The sequence below is a fragment of the Poecile atricapillus genome, chromosome 32 (assembly GCF_030490865.1).
Source record: "Poecile atricapillus isolate bPoeAtr1 chromosome 32, bPoeAtr1.hap1, whole genome shotgun sequence".
In the NCBI taxonomy this organism is placed as follows: Eukaryota; Metazoa; Chordata; class Aves; order Passeriformes; family Paridae; genus Poecile; species Poecile atricapillus.
Window position 1 is genome coordinate 1,986,986 of NC_081280.1, and position 14,997 is coordinate 2,001,982.

The 14,997-nt window shown below is 51.0% G+C and overlaps 1 protein-coding gene across 3 annotated transcripts; it reads left to right on the top strand.

The window, feature by feature from the left end:
- The first annotated feature begins 1,178 nt into the window (after nucleotides 1–1,178).
- On the top strand, nucleotides 1,179–14,773 carry LOC131590195 (olfactory receptor 14J1-like). 3 transcript variants are annotated; one of them, XM_058860103.1, is made up of 5 exons: nucleotides 1,179–1,488; nucleotides 2,962–3,030; nucleotides 6,665–6,733; nucleotides 7,775–11,309; nucleotides 12,527–14,773. In XM_058860103.1, the coding sequence occupies exon 5, from the start codon at nucleotides 12,550–12,552 to the stop codon at nucleotides 13,477–13,479; it is 930 nt and encodes a 309-aa protein (XP_058716086.1). In that variant the 5' UTR covers nucleotides 1,179–1,488; nucleotides 2,962–3,030; nucleotides 6,665–6,733; nucleotides 7,775–11,309; nucleotides 12,527–12,549; the 3' UTR covers nucleotides 13,480–14,773. The 3 variants fall into 3 exon arrangements, with proteins under 3 accessions (XP_058716086.1, XP_058716087.1, XP_058716085.1); XM_058860104.1 differs by lacking the exon at nucleotides 6,665–6,733; XM_058860102.1 differs by lacking the exons at nucleotides 2,962–3,030; nucleotides 6,665–6,733; nucleotides 7,775–11,309.
- Nucleotides 14,774–14,997: the final 224 nt, after the last annotated feature.

Genomic DNA, 14,997 nt, shown 5'->3' on the forward strand with positions numbered 1-14,997 from the left:
TAAATTGTATTCATTTTTATTTAAACTGCCATTAACCCAAGGGACCTAGTTGTCAAAATTCTAATTTCATTTATAACAATGCCATGGCTCTGTGTGCCAGGAGCCAGCAGTCAGTGGGGCCCAGGGATGCTCCAAGGGACTTGGAGTTTTGTTTCTGCTCCTTGAGCAGCTCCTTCACCCTTCCCTCAGTGCCTGAGGGTCCTGGGCTCAGCCCCAAATCCACCCTGGGGTTCATTAAAATACAGAAAGCCTCGGGGGCTCTTTCTCTTCCTTCCATTGTCTTCAAGGCAACGCTTGTGCAGCTGCTTGGAGTCAGTTTGGGGTTCTGTTAAGGAGGAAGATTTGAAAATCCACCACATTTTTAAATTTTTTTTTTTTTAATCAATGGCATATTTTTAAAAATGTACAGTTCAGAGAAGAGGTGGCAGAAGCATTCCCCAGGTGATCTTGATGCTGAATGTCTCCTTAGGAGGTTTGGGCACAGAGAAGAATGAGCCCCTTGCAGGCTGACCCTCTTTGGACAAGCTGCTCCTCACCCCGAGCCTCAGCATGTCTGACATCGCCCACCTGGGACTGACATCCTAAAACATTGAAAACATTTATTATTTTTCTTTATAACTGAAATATTATTATTTAATAAAATTATATTTTTATAATAATATTATTCTGCATTTTCATTACCTAATTTTATATTTCCATAAAATAATTGATAAACTTTTAGCAACTAGAACAATTATTGCTCATTGGTTCTAAGTAACACAATTCCCTTCATTAATTAATTGACCAATATTTCTCCCTCTTTATGCTAATTAGTCCTATTTTTTAGCTCTTTTGTCATCTTTTTTACCATTTCCTGAGGGTAAAAGGGGCCACTCTGCGGTCAGTGGAGACATTTCTGGGGCACATTTGGGGCAGTTTTGGGTCAGGGGAGGGAATTTAGAGAGAACTTCAGGGTCTGGAGGACGCTTGGGGGAGCCGGGTGAGCACTGGGAGGGCACTTAGGGATTCTGTGGGACGATTCGGGGTCCGGGGCAGCACCTGGGGGTCCAGGGGGGCACTTGGAGGTCAGGGAGGGGAATCTGGGGGCTCTTCGGGGTCCGGGTGGGCACTTGGGGGGCTCTAAAGGGGATCCCTGGGCCGCGGGGGATGATGGGAGTTGTAGGCGCGGGTATCATAGGGTGTAATGGCACCGCGGAGCATCACGGGAGTTCCAGGCACAGCGCCAATGGCTCTCGGTGAGGCGCGGAGCATGACGGGAGATGGAGTCACGGCTGGAATGGCGCTCTATGTGCTCCGCGGAGCATGATGGGAGCTGTAGTCCCGGAAGTTGCTCGAAGGGGCCCATGGGGCTCCGGGAAGACACTTGGGGGACACTTTTGTGTCCGAGCCGTGGCTGGAGGAGCTCGGGGGGAACGTGTACGGCTCGGGAGCACTTGGGGAGAGCCTGGGGAGCTCTAAGCGGGCTCTTTACGGCGCGGGGCATGGCAGGTATTTTGGGGGAGGGTCACGGCAGTAATTTTAGTCTCGGAACTCTGTTCTGAGGGGCTCAGCGGCCGCGGGGAATGACAGGAGATGAATTCCCAGAAGTGGCTGTAACGGGCATCTGTGGGGTCGGGAGCATTCAGGGGATCCGGGGACGCTTTGGGGGTCCCGAATGGGCGCTGAGGGGGCACTCAGGGATCCTGGAGGGTCTGGGGGACACTTACGGGACAGATGGGGGCGACCCCGGGGTTCTGTGGAGCGCGGGGCATGACGGGCGTTGTAGTCCCGGCTGCAATGGGGCTCTATCGGGCCGCGGGGCATGACGGGAGTGAGAGGCAAAAAGGAAAATTGGTGCCGACTGTTGGCACCGCCCCCGAGTCCCTGATGCCGGGCGGTGATTGGCTGAGGGCGGTGATTGGCGGGAGCTTTGGCCAATAGGTGATGGCAGAGGCGGGAACATCACATTCATCTCCTCCAGTTCCTCCCAGTACAGCTCAGTTCATCCTCAGTACAGCCCAGTACAACCCCAGTGCTCCTCCAGACCCTCCCAGTACAGCGCAGTTCATCCTCAGTACAGCCCAGTACAACCCCAGTGCTCCTCCACACCCTCCCAGTAGAGCCCAGTCCCTCCCAATACACCTGAGTTCATTCCCATTCCCTTCCAGTTGCCCCCAGTGTCATCCATACGACACCCCAGTGTCCCCCAGTTTTCCCCACAGTGTTCCCAGTGTCCCCAGTTTGTCCCAGTATCCCACAGTATCACTCCCAGTATGTCCTGGTCTGTCCCAGTATGTCTCAGTGTACCCCCACAGTCCATCCCAACCCACCCAGATTCCCCCCTCAGCATTCCTCGTGTTCCCAGCTTGTCCCAGCCCTCCCCAGTATCACTCCCAGTATGTTCCAGTGTCTCCCACAGCATTCCCAGTGTTCCCCAGTATGTTCCAGTTCTCCCCAGTGTTTCCAAGGAAACTTGAACTTCTCCCAGTTGCCATGGAACCCAAACCCAGCAGTGGGGTCAGTGCAGTGTCCACGGCCACAGCCCCTTGCAGTGGCCCATGAAATAAATTGGGCAGGACTAGAGGTCCTTTTTAATGCTTTTAATACAAGAATCAGCTTGGGTGGGGGCCCAAGGGGTCGCACACACCGCCACTGCTCCCAGATTCCACACAGTGAAGGAGGAAGTTGACTTTGCCACACGGCAGAGTCGGAGCTTCCGTCCTCACAGGAGTCTGCAGGAATGCTCGTCTTCTTTGGCTCAGAGTCTAGGATGTCACCCTGGTCGAGTTCCCCCTTGGTGCTGTCAGCTTTTGGGAGGAAGTCAGGGGCCTCCTCTGGGTCTTCCTCGTTTGGTGGTGCTGTCTTGATTTCTTCTTTTTAGTGCAGCTCGCTGTTTCTGGGTTCTTATCGCTCTGTGTGTGTCCTGTGTGTCTCTGGTCTCTCTCATTTACGTACAGGCCCTTATGTCATCCTCCTCCTCAGGGCCGGGGACGCCATTTTGGGGAGCAGTGGCGGTGATCTCCCGACGGGACAGGGACATGAGAGCAAAGGGTAAGTACAGCTAATACATAACAAGAGAAGAGTTAATAACCTGAACTTGGGATAAACAATGAAACAATTGAACTGGTTTACAACAAAGCGCTAACCAAGGTTTAACACTTGCATCTGGGTTCTCAAAATTGTTTCTTACAATACCCCCCCTCTTAGGTTTTGATTAGACTTGAGTCTGCATCAGTCTGCAGTCTCTGGCTCTTGCGAATATAATTTTGTAACTTCTGATATTTGTTACAGATTTCTTTTGTGCTTTCATGGTCTTTGCCTTCTAATTTCGTAATTTTCTGTTGGGCCAGTAGTGGGGTTACTATTCCTTGGGTTGAGGTACTTATTTGAGTTATATAGGTAATTATTCGAACCAGACAAAGGAGTATACATGGTAAGAATGTCAATTCTGCTAATGCACATACCGTAATAAATGCTGCTTTTTTCCACCATTGCCCTTTCATTGACCAGAACTCATCCCACCAATTGGTGTTTATTAAATGCGTCCACTCTTGTGTTCCCACATATGCTATTTTGCGAATTTCCTTTGAAATATTTCTGATCACTTCACTTTTGTCATTTATTTCTAGGCAGCACTCTGAAAAATTAAATTTCCTGCAGATTCCTCCCTCGTGTGCCAATAAGTAATCTACAGCCAGCCTAATTTGGTATATGACTGACCTTGTTTGGGATAATTGATCACTGATGTGATCGAGGGCGATGGCGGTTCGATTGGATATTATTTCTAGTGCCGCTTGAAGTCGAATGATGCAATTTAACATATAAATTGGGGTGCGGTATCCCCAGGACCCATCTTGGGCCCAACTAGCTGGCCCATACATTTTAATTATTTCTTCAGGGGTCTATATCTTTCCCTTCCATTTTTGGTCACTCCTACTTCAACAATATCTCTTTTTCTTCGCTGGGATTTCCTCAAATCATCATATATAGGTACTCCTAAGGTGGATCCAGCTTCTTTCGGGAGCAGGAAGAAAGCAGGTTTAACAACCCCTATTGTGCAGCTCCCTGCCCAATCTTCAGGTAATTTGGTATATGCTTTGTCACCACAAATCCAAAATAGATATTCGGGGGCTTCCCAAAAGTTGTTGCTTGTTGTAAATGGAAATTCCCAATACTTAGATATTTCCCTTATTCCCCAAAAGGGGTTTATTCCGTTCTCAGCACACTCATGCAACCCATAATCCTCATGATAGATACATCCCTTCTCCTTCTTTCCAACAGACCAATACCTGTTTGGTTTTCAGGGGACCCATTTAGTGTTTGTATCTTTAATTATTAAATACCTTTTGCACACCATCTTTCCGACTAGGGTCTTATACATTTTTCCTTTTCTTGTAATGAATTCTTCCCCAATTATTTTTGACTTTAAGTTCCATTGTTCCTTCCCCCTTGTTTTTACAATTCCTGATTCTTCTTTGGTCTGTTTCCACCTTAGGATTTCTAAGGGGCTTAGACTGGTCCCTTCCCAGGGCCAAATTTCTGACATTTGAGTGCTCCCACAGACCCAACAGTCTTTTAGATTTAATTCTTTGCTGATTCTTTCTATTAGGTCGATAAATAAATTCTTCCCAGTAGATATTTCTAAATTGTCTAAGTTCATCTGTAACTTTTATCTCCCTGTCTTTTACTAGGTGTTTTTGATTAGTTTCTTGCTCAAAGCAGAGCCAGGTATCTCCTGTGGGGCATTCTCCAAGTAAACGTAGCCTATAAGAGGCAGGATTTTGGGCCATCCAATAAACTTTTCCATCTTCCTGACAGGTAGTCAGCTGAGAAGGATCTATGCAGCTCGGGTTTATGTCAGTGTGGACCCTTAGCAGTGACACCAAGTCTTCCCCATCATATAGAGGATGATAACATTTGGTGCAGGGGATTGCCCCATTACTCATGGTGCTTCTGAAGAGCACAAAAATCACATATCCTCCTAGGAGTCTGGTATGGGCCATCATCTTGATCAGTGCACCCAGTCTTGCCTCCTAGTAACAGGGAGACTGTAAGGTCCCAGGTCTTTCTTTGAGCTAACTCCTTCTCTATTTCCCTGTCAATTTTGAATAGCTTAGGAAATGCCTCGGAGGAGATTTTGGAGATCTTGTTCTGAGAACCCTTTTTACACCTTCTCTAAACTCACAATATAGCAAAACCTTTTCAGTAATTCATACAACTCGCTTACAAGCTTATAATATTACAAAACCGTTCTAGCAACAATATGGTAAAACTATTTTAACAACTGTTACAAACCATTTCACTTAACAGTATCACTGTCCATTATCAGTCTAACTGTCTTTAGGTTTCTTTTTGAGAGTTAATCTGAGTCTTTCAGCTTGCTTGACTACAACCCACTCTGGAGAGCTTGTAGAAGTTGCAGCTGAGTCCAGACTTCCTTCTGGAGGAGAGACTGGTCCTTTCACTCTGCTTACGTGGGTCCAAGCTTTTTCCAGGGTCCTCACTGATGTGTGGGTTGTGAGAAGTACTTGGAATGGTCCTTCAAATGTTGGAGTTAATGGTTTTTTATTCCAGGACTTTATCAACACCCAATCCCCAGAGTTAATGTTATGTACATTGGTGTCTAGAGGAGAGGTCTGGGGAAGGTATTCCTTTTTTCTGACATTTTCTAGGGTCTTGCTTATAGTCCTCAAATATCTCTGGACTGCATCCTGTCCCTCGAGGTAATCTCCAGTGCTATAGGGTGTTAATAAGAAGGGGAGCCCGAACATCATTTCGTAAGGAGATACCCGCAAGTCTGACCAAGGCCTTGTTCGAGCTCTCAACAAGGCGAGAGGTAAACATTTAAACCAATTGAGTTTTGTTTCCTCAATCCATTTTGTTAGTACATTTTTAAGAGTCTTATTCATTCTTTCAGCTCTTCCTGAACTCTGGGGATGCCGTGGAGTATGTAGCCTCCATTTTATACCTAATGCTTTGATGATTTGATGTAATGACTGTGCCACAAAGTGTGGAGCTCAGTCTGAATCTATATTATTCACTAACCCGTATCGGGGAATTACTTCCTCTAAAATTATCTTCGAGACCGTTTGGGCTGTCTCGTTTCTTGTTGGAAAGGCTTCCACCCCATGTGTAAGGTGGTCTAATATCAGTCAATAGCCGGTTGTCCCGAGAGGTCCAGCGAGGCAGGCGGCCGTCCTGTCCCCGGTGTCCTCTTCTGGTGTGGATATCCCAGACGAGCCCCCAGCTGAAATAAATTGGGCAGGACTAGAGGTCCTTTTTAATGCCTTTATTCCAAGAATCAGCTTGGGTGGGGGCCCAAGGGGTCGCACACACCGCCACTGCTCCCAGATTCCACACAGTGAAGGAGGAAGTTGAAGTTTGCCACACGGCAGAGTCGGAGCTTCCGTCCTCACAGGAGTCCGCAGGAATGCTCGTCTTCTTTGGCTCAGAGTCTAGGATGTCACCCTGGTCGAGTTCCCCCTTGGTGATGTCAGCTTTTGGGAGGAAGTCAGGGGACTCCTCTGGGTCTTCCTTGTTCATTCCTGCTTCCTCATGGTGCTGTCTTGATTTGTTCTTTTTAGTGTGGCTCGTTGTTTCCGGAGTCTTATTAGTCTGTGTGTGTCCTGTGTGTCTCTGGTCTCTCTCATTTACGTACAGGCCCTTATGTCATCCTCCTCCTCAGGGCCGGGGACGCCATTTTGGGGAGCAGTGGCGGTGATCTCCCGACAGGACAGGGACATGAGAGCAAAGGGTAAGTACAGCTAATACATAACAAGAGAAGAGTTAATAACCTGAACTTGGGATAAACAATGAAACAATTGAACTGGTTTACAACAAAGCACTAACCAAGGTTTAACACTTGCATCCGGGTTCTCGAAATTGTTTCTTACAGCCCAGTGCAGGTTGGGATGATGATCCACCCTCACAGCTGGCCCAGGGCAGGTCTGGAGTGCTTTTGGTGGCACCTTGGGCTGGCACACACTTGAGGAGTGGGTCTGTTTTCAACAATGAAACTTGGGAGTTTTAGATTGCGTAAAAAAAGAAAAAGATAAAAAAGAAAAGAGAAAGGAAAATCCCCTCTTTGCCTGAGTGCAGGCAGCTCTCCAAGCAAAGCAGGTCCCAGGTGAGGGAGGACAGAGAGGATGGGGTTGGGGAATGTGGAGCAAGGTTGTCCACACTGGCTCACACCTCAAGGCACAGCTTCTCTGAGCAGGCCAGACCTCCTGAGGAGAGACCCTGGGTCATTATCAATCACAGAATGCTGCAATCACCTCTGCTCCAAAGAGAGCAGGAATAAAATACATCCTTTATAACAGGAATGTACATTTCTTAGAAGCTCTTTTTAATATTTCTCCATAACTTTAGTGGGAAAACTTCCAAATGAGCTGCACTGGAGCAGAGGGAAATGAAGGCAGAGCCATGGTTTGTCAGATTTGCACAAGGCTGCTCTGAGTCCCAGGGGCTGGATGGGGGAAATGGTGGGGTGGGGGTAGGGACAAAGTCTGATTGATCATCAGCCAGAAGGGGTGTTTATTTTCAGATCTATTCAGACTGCCTGAGGGGGTGCTGGGGATTAATACCAACTGGGGATTAGAAACAGAAAAAGAAAACTAAACAGGACCAAACAATTATATCTCAATTGTTTTCAGTACAGTAAATTTACTTTGAATATGCTTCTGAAATTTGTCTAATTAACCACGGAAGAACTGATGACTTGAATTTTTCCCGTGGGCTTATCTTGTTTGGGTGATTTGAACAAATGTTAATGAGCCTTTGTCACTGAATTCCCCAGCTGAAGAGCTCAAGAAAGAAGAGGCCTGTGGAAAAGTAAAATTCATCAGCAACCTCCAAGTGGCTGAGGATCCATCCTCATGAGAGCAGGAATGGCCAGCAATGGGCACAGCTTTGTGGCTGCCCCAGCTTTGGGATGGGCCGTGGGCCTGGAGCAGGAGCAGCTCTTGAGGGCCCCAAGGCCGGGGCTGTGGTGCTGGCCTGGGCAGATGGGATGGCAGGAGGGGCTGCAGAGCTGCCAGGATCTCCTGGAGAGGGGAGCAGGGCACCCAGGGAGCCTCCTTTTCCTTTGGCCAGGCACTTTCCCCCATGGCTGGGGCTGAGGCCTCTCTGAGCTGCAGCTGCTGCTGTGCCCTGCAGAGGGGCTGAGGCCGTGGGGCAGTGCCCAGAGCAGCCTGCCCTGAGCAGAGCTGTGGGGCCAGAGCTGGCTGGGCTGTGCTGGGGAGAGGCCCTGGCTGCTGCCGAGAGCTCAGGGCAGCTGGGACAGCTTGGAGGGAGCTGGGCTGGGCTCAGAGAGCCTGCCAGAGAAACCAGCAGTGTCCATCTCAGCCTGGGTGAGCGTGCAGGGACAGGACTCAGCCCAGGCCCTGTGGGGCAGGGCCAGCGCCTACAGGGCAAGGGATTGAAAACAGGCAAGTGGCCGAGAGAGGAGGCTGCTCTGTGCCCTTGGTGGCATGAGCAGGGCAGGGAGGGGGCCCAGGACATTTGTCACCGCCAGGCTCTGTCCCCAGGTGCTGCCAGCCCTGGCTGCTGAGCCCAGGTTTGGCCTGGGCTGAGTTTGGCTGTGGCCCAGCTCCATCCTCCTGCAGGGCTCAGGGCCTGTTGCTGGCCATGGCCAGCCCTGCCCGGCCTCTGTGCTGGCCCAGAGCCCGGCAGAGCCCGGGGCAGGGCTGTGTGTGCAGGCCCACAGGTGCCACGGGCTCTGCAGGAGCTGGGAGAGGCTGCCCAGCAGGGAGGCCATGGGGCACAGAGACCCAGGGCTGCTGTGGGCACCATGGCACAGGGGCCGTGCCCACCCGCAATGCTCCTGCCCTGGGCTGGGCCTGCCCAGGGGCTGGGGCACCATGGCTGAGCCAGCGGGGCACAAAGGGGCCACGGAGCCGCTGCCGGGGCTGGCAGCAAGGCCAGGCACAGACAAGGAATTGCTGAGCATGGCCTGTGCTGGCCAGGGCTGGCTGTGGCAAGGGCAGAGCTCAGCTGCCCTTGGTGGCTGCAGGAAAAGTCCAGAGCCCAAAGAGCCTCCATGGCTGTGCTGGAGACCAAGGCTGCAGGAGGGAAAGGCAGGGCTGCTGTGGGATGGGGAGGGCATTGAATTCCAGCAGACACCACAGATGGGAGGCTTAGCAAGGCTTGAAGAGAAGAGAAGCTTCACAAGCCTCCAAAGGGGGATGTTACCAGATGAAAAACCATCTCCAGCTGGTGAGCACACACAGTTCTTGTTCTTCAAAACCCCCTGGCCCATGGAACTGCACCATGCCCGTTGTGTAAGAAGAATTGGAAACCGACCGGCTCCAGTTGTGCCAACTTTTACCAGTTCACCGGGCAGTCAGGTCTGACTCTGGCATCACCGAGCACCAGGGACCACCAAAGAGACCCCCAGGACAGAAGAACACAGCTGTGAAGGTAAGAGAAAATATGTTAATGATTTCAGAGAAATGATTATCATATGTATGTTTATTCTGTGACAGTCAGTGGATATGGATGTAAAATACAGTCCACAAGCAGGAACTTTCCTGTACCCAGCATGCACACCTTTGGGAAGAGCTATTCCGCCTTGTGCATCTGGCTGAATAAAGAATGCTGCTTCTCACTGCTCCCTTGCTGTGAAGCAGTTTCTTTTATTTTTTCCCATTTTTGGTAGCAGAGTCACAATGGACCCTTGGTTCCATGATGCCCCATAGTGTCACCATGGTCTCCTTGGTTCTGCAGTGTCACCATGGGCCCTTTGTTCCATGAGGTTCTGTAGTAGAACATGGTCACCTTGGTTCCGTGCGGTTCCATGGTGTCACCATGGACCAGGGTTCCACAAGGCCTTGCTGTGTCAGAAGGGCCCCTTGGTTCCAAGAGGTTCCTCAGTGTCACCATGGACCATTGGTTCAATGTGGCCCCAATGTGCCAAAATGGATTTTGGTTCCGTGGGGTTCTGCTGTGTCAAAATGGACCCTTTGTTCCATGAGTTTGCCCAGTGTCACAGCTGACTCCTTGGTTCTGTGAGGCCCTGCAATCAGCAAGGCTCTGAAACATCAGAGTAAGTCTCCTTAACACTAATTTAGTGTTTAAGAGGGTATCATTTATTCAGGCCTGAGGTCCAACATGGGATAACTCCTAACCTGACATGGACATGTGATTCTCCCAGTGTGTTGCTTTTACACAGTGGCTAAATGCATATTACAATTTACCCACTTCCATAAAACCAAACCCCGAGTTCCCAGATTCAGTCCTTGTTTTTCCCATCACTGCACCCTTGAGCCAGATGTCTTCTTTTCTCTCAACCATCCTTGTTGAGAAAGCAGGCCCTGCATGCCTTGTTCCTGTGCTAGAATTTCACAGGCACGGTAAAAATTGAATGAACCCTTTTGGTATCAAGGCCAAGGCTTTGTGTGGCCAGGCAGAGGCAGGCAGGACGCAAAGCTGTCAGCAAAGGAAGGGCCCAAAGAGCTGGGGCAGCCGGGGGATGACGACAGCCTGCAGGGCCAGAGGCGCAGGGCATGGACACCGTAGGGCAGCCTGGGCTGGAGAGGGCACAGGGATGGGCAGCAGCTGCAAGGCCCTGCCAGAGGCAACTTGTGCAGCCCTTTGGCCATGGCTGCTGGCCCTGGGCCTGAGCCATGAGGAGGAGACAAGTGACCCTGGCAGCCCTGGGGCCTCATTGCCTCCTTGTCCCTGCTCAGCAGCCTGGCAGGGGCCGCCCCATGGTGCTGCCCTTGGCATTGCACATCCCCACATGCCAGTGGCCCGGGAAGAGCCCTGAGCAATGAGGGAGGGACAGCATCTGCCTTGCCAGGGGCTGGGGCTCAGCCCTTGGCCCTTGGCACTCCTGAAACACATCCAGCTTTGCTCAGCACCACAGACACCTTTCCCTTGCTTGTCCCCACCTGTCATCAGTGCCTGCAGTGTTCTGCTCTCCCTGGAACCTGGGGACACTTTCCCAGTTGAGTGCCTCAGTGGGACCCATTAAAACTTCAAGAAACTTTGAATTGAAACTTTAAATTGGAGTGCCAATTTAACTTTGAGTTAAACTTCTTGAGAAGTTTTTTGAACACTCTCTCAGGGACTGAGTCTGGTGGAAACAATACCAAAGCCCTGAGAGGGTCATTAAAATCCTGGTGCTGTTGCTGAGCTGGGCCGAGCTCCTGGCACAGAGGCAGCTCCTGGCAACCAAGAAGAGCTTCAAAAAGACATTTCTCCTGATGAGCAGCTTTTCTCCCAGCCCAGCAGGGCTGAGGGCACTGCCTGCAGCTACCTGGGTGCCTTAAAGCAACTGGAAGGACAAGTCTGAGCTTCTTCATGGAGAAATGCTCCCAACTGCTGGCACAGTAAGTCTCTGGCTGCGGGGATCTCCTAAAGCTGCCCCATGACAGCACTGACATGACTGTAGGGATGGCTCTGCTGCCGTTTGTGGTTTGGGGAGGATGTGCTGCAGAGCGGGGCTGCCCTGGGCACCCTCAGAGGGACAGGGCAGGACGGCTCCTGCTGCCAGGGACGGCTGCAGGGGCTGAAGCTGGGGCTGCAGCCAGGGCTGCCCAGGGCTGTCCTGCAGAGCAGCTCCTGCAGCCCTGAGGGCTCTTTGCCAGCCCAGGGCATCTGCCACCTGCCAGGGGCAGCTCTCAGCCTGCCTGGGAGCTCCCCATGGGCGGTGGGGAGAAGTTGGAGGGGGAAGGAGCGACCCCCATCAGGGCAGATTCCTCCTGCCGTGGAGATGGTGCTGCATGGCCAGGGCTGCTCTCGGCTTTCTCCTAAAGGAAAGGGCAAGGGGCTGTCAGCTTTGTCTGTGTCACTGAGACTCCTGCACTGTCACCCTGGGCATCAGCAGAGCTGCCTCAGCTCTCCCTCCCAAAGTGCCTCCTCAGCCTCCTCTAGCCACAGCCAGCAGCAGCAGTACCTTGGCTTGCAGCATCTCTGTTTGTCTGAGCTGCCCTTAAGGCCCTGCTGGCAGGGAGATGGCCCTGGGCAGTGCCTGTGCTGGGAGGGGTGTGCAGGGCAGAGCTGAGCCCCCAGGGCTGGGCTGGGCTCGGGAGCACTGGCAGGGACAAGGCTTGGATAGAGAGAAACAGCTCCCAATAGGCACAACTCCAGGCAGAGAGCCAGACCAGCTCTGGGTATCCCTCCCTGTCCAGCTGCACAGAGACAAAAAAATGTCTCAGGAAAATTATTTAGAAATTGGAGCCTTTAAAAAGGCTGCTTTATTTTTCAAGCATGTTTTATGTTTAGCCACCCTGTAACAGAGGGAGGTGTAATGATCAAAGGGCTCCTGTGTGAGACCAGCAGGTCTGAGTGCCCTGGGGCACAGGGAGCCCTGATTTCCCTCTGGGCTCCCCAGTGCTCAGGCTGAGAGCAATGCTGAAAGAGGATTCCTGCCCCTTCACAACAAGGAACAGTAACTTAGCAGCAAAACTTGAGCTCAAAAATAAGTAAAAAAATGAATGAAATTTCCCCAGAGAAAGAGAAGTAATTTTGAGTAAATTTGTAAGAAAATAGCATAGAATTGACTCAAGGAAATCTGTCCCAGCTTTTCAATGTCTTCTTTCAACAGTCCACCATGTCCAGAGTGAAGAAATGCCCAACAGCAGCTCCTTCAGCCACTTCCTCCTGCTGCCACTGGCAGACACACGGCAGCTGCAGCTCCTGCACTTCTGCCTCTTCCTGGGCATCTCCCTGGCTGCCCTCCTGGGCAACACCCTCATCATCAGTGCCATAGCCTGCAGCCACCACCTGCACAGCCCCATGTTCTTCTTCCTGCTCAACCTGGCCCTCACTGACCTGGGCTGCATCTGCACCACTGTGCCCAAAGCCATGCACAATTCCCTCTGGGACACCAGAGAAATCTCCTACTCAGGATGTGCTGCACAGGTGTTTCTGTTTGTCTTTTTCATCTCAGCAGAGTGTTGTCTCCTGATCATCATGTGCTACGACCGCTACGTGTCCATCTGCAAACCCCTGCACTACGGGACCCTCCTGGGCAGCAGAGCTTGTGCCCACATGGCAGCAGCTGCCTGGGCCAGTGCCTTTCTCAATGCTCTGCTGCACACAGCCAATACATTTTCCCTGCCCCTGTGCCAGGGCAATGCCCTGGGCCAGTTCTTCTGTGAAATCCCACACATCCTCAAGCTCTCCTGCTCCAAATCCTACCTCAGGGAACTTGGGCTCATTGTCCTAAGTGCTTTTCTATATTTTGTCTGTTTTGTGTTCATTGTTTTCTCCTATGTGCAGATCTTCAGGGCTGTGCTGAGGATCCCCTCTGAGCAGGGTCGGCACAAAGCCTTTTCCACCTGCCTCCCTCACCTGGCCGTGCTCTCCCTGTTCCTCAGCACTGGCTTTTTTGCCAACCTGAGGCCCCCCTCCATCTCCTCCCCATCCCTGGATCTGGCAGTGTCAGTTCTGTACTCAGTGGTGTCTCCAGCCCTGAACCCCCTCATCTACAGCTTGAGGAACCAGGAGCTCAAGGCTGCCCTGAGAAAATTGATGACCTATTTTCAGAAGTATTAAACTTTCTCTTTTCTGCTGCAGAGCCTTTTGAATGTAACTCTTTGGAATCTCAGCCTTAGTTTTCCCTATTTCTGCATTTATTCATTGGTAACTTTCTACTTTTGTGTGATTTACAAATACTGTAGTATTACTTTTTGTATTTCTTCATGAATATCTACCTTTCTTTTGAAACACAAAGACCTGCAAGAGGTCTGTTCCCTGTGCATTTAAATAAAAACAAGTGCCTGCCCTGACCTGTGTCCAGGATCATTCCTCAGCCTTCTCTGGCTCTGCAGTGAATGATTTTGAGTACCTTAACACCTCAAGGGTTAAAGGTTTGCAGGTTAAATGGGCTAACTTAATGCAGTTACTGCTGTGGAAAGTGTTTTATGTTCAACTGGATGTTGTATTAAATGCTTTGCCCAAGTCCCTTGGTTCTCTGTACTTTGCCAGTAAAATTCTGTGTGGTTTTCACCTCTGAGCTCCGTTGGTCAGAGCATGGTGCTGATATCAGCGAGGCTGTGGCTTCAATGCCTCTGTGGGCCATTCACCTGACAGCTGGAATTGCTGGTCCTTGGGGGTCCCTTGCAACTAAGAATATTCTTTGCCTCAGTGTCCCTTGAGAATATCTGCTGGGGGTTTGTCCCGTGCACCAAAGGCAAGTCAAGGAGCCTTTGGTTGCCGCCATCATTGGAGTGTTGTGGCTGTTGCAGCCCCGCAGGCTCCCAGTGGCCTCTTGTTTCCGTCAGGCCCTGCTGGCTCCCGCTGGCCCTTGGTTCCATGAGGATCTGCAGGGTCCCACAGGTTGATGGCATTTGTCCTTGCTGCCCCTCACATCCCCCTGCCCCACAAACAGCCCCGAGCCCCCCGTGAGGGACAGGCCCTGCTGTGCCAGGCCTGGGCTCAGGGCTTGGCCTTTCTGCTGCCTCCAGCCAGCCAGGGCTTGCTCAGCATTGCAGTTCCTGCTCACAGCCTTTGGCTCCCTGCAGTCCTGGCCTCCAGGATCTGCTCTCCCCACTCCCTGGGGAGCCTTTGCCACTCCCTGCCCTCACTGGGGCCACTGATGCTCCAAGGGACTTGGACTTTGCCTTTGGACTCCTGGAGCAGCTTCTTCACCCTTCTCTCAGTGCCTGAGGCTCCTGGGCTCAGCCCCAAATCCTGCGTGGGGCTGATTCAAGTTAGAATCATGTCCACACTTTTATTAACATGAGTTAATGACAAGCTCCTGGTTTCATTACTTCCCATTTTGACCCCAAATTCCCTTTTTCTTAGATCCAAAATAAACCTTTTTGGCCCCAAAATCACACTTTTGGGACCAAACTATTGTTTTATTTTTTGCCTAACTCCCTTTTCAGGCAAGAGACTCCCCTTTGTTTTAATCCAAACTTTCACTTTAAGATCCAAATTGCCACTTTTTGTTGATCAAAAAAATCCTCACTTTTGGACACAAACTCCCTTTTATTCTGGCTCCAAATCCCCTTTTTTATCCCAAATCTCCCTTTCTTCCCCCAAATTTCCCCCCTGGCTGCCGTTGGCTCA

Coding starts and splice junctions, on each gene's coding strand:
- LOC131590195 (XM_058860102.1), top strand. CDS start 1,260: ATGGAGTCACGGCTGGAATGGCGCTCTATGTGCTCCGCGGAGCATGAT. Junction 1,489..12,526: donor TACGGCGCGGGGCATGGCAG/GTATTTTGGGGG, acceptor TTCTTTCAACAG/TCCACCATGTCCAGAGTGAA.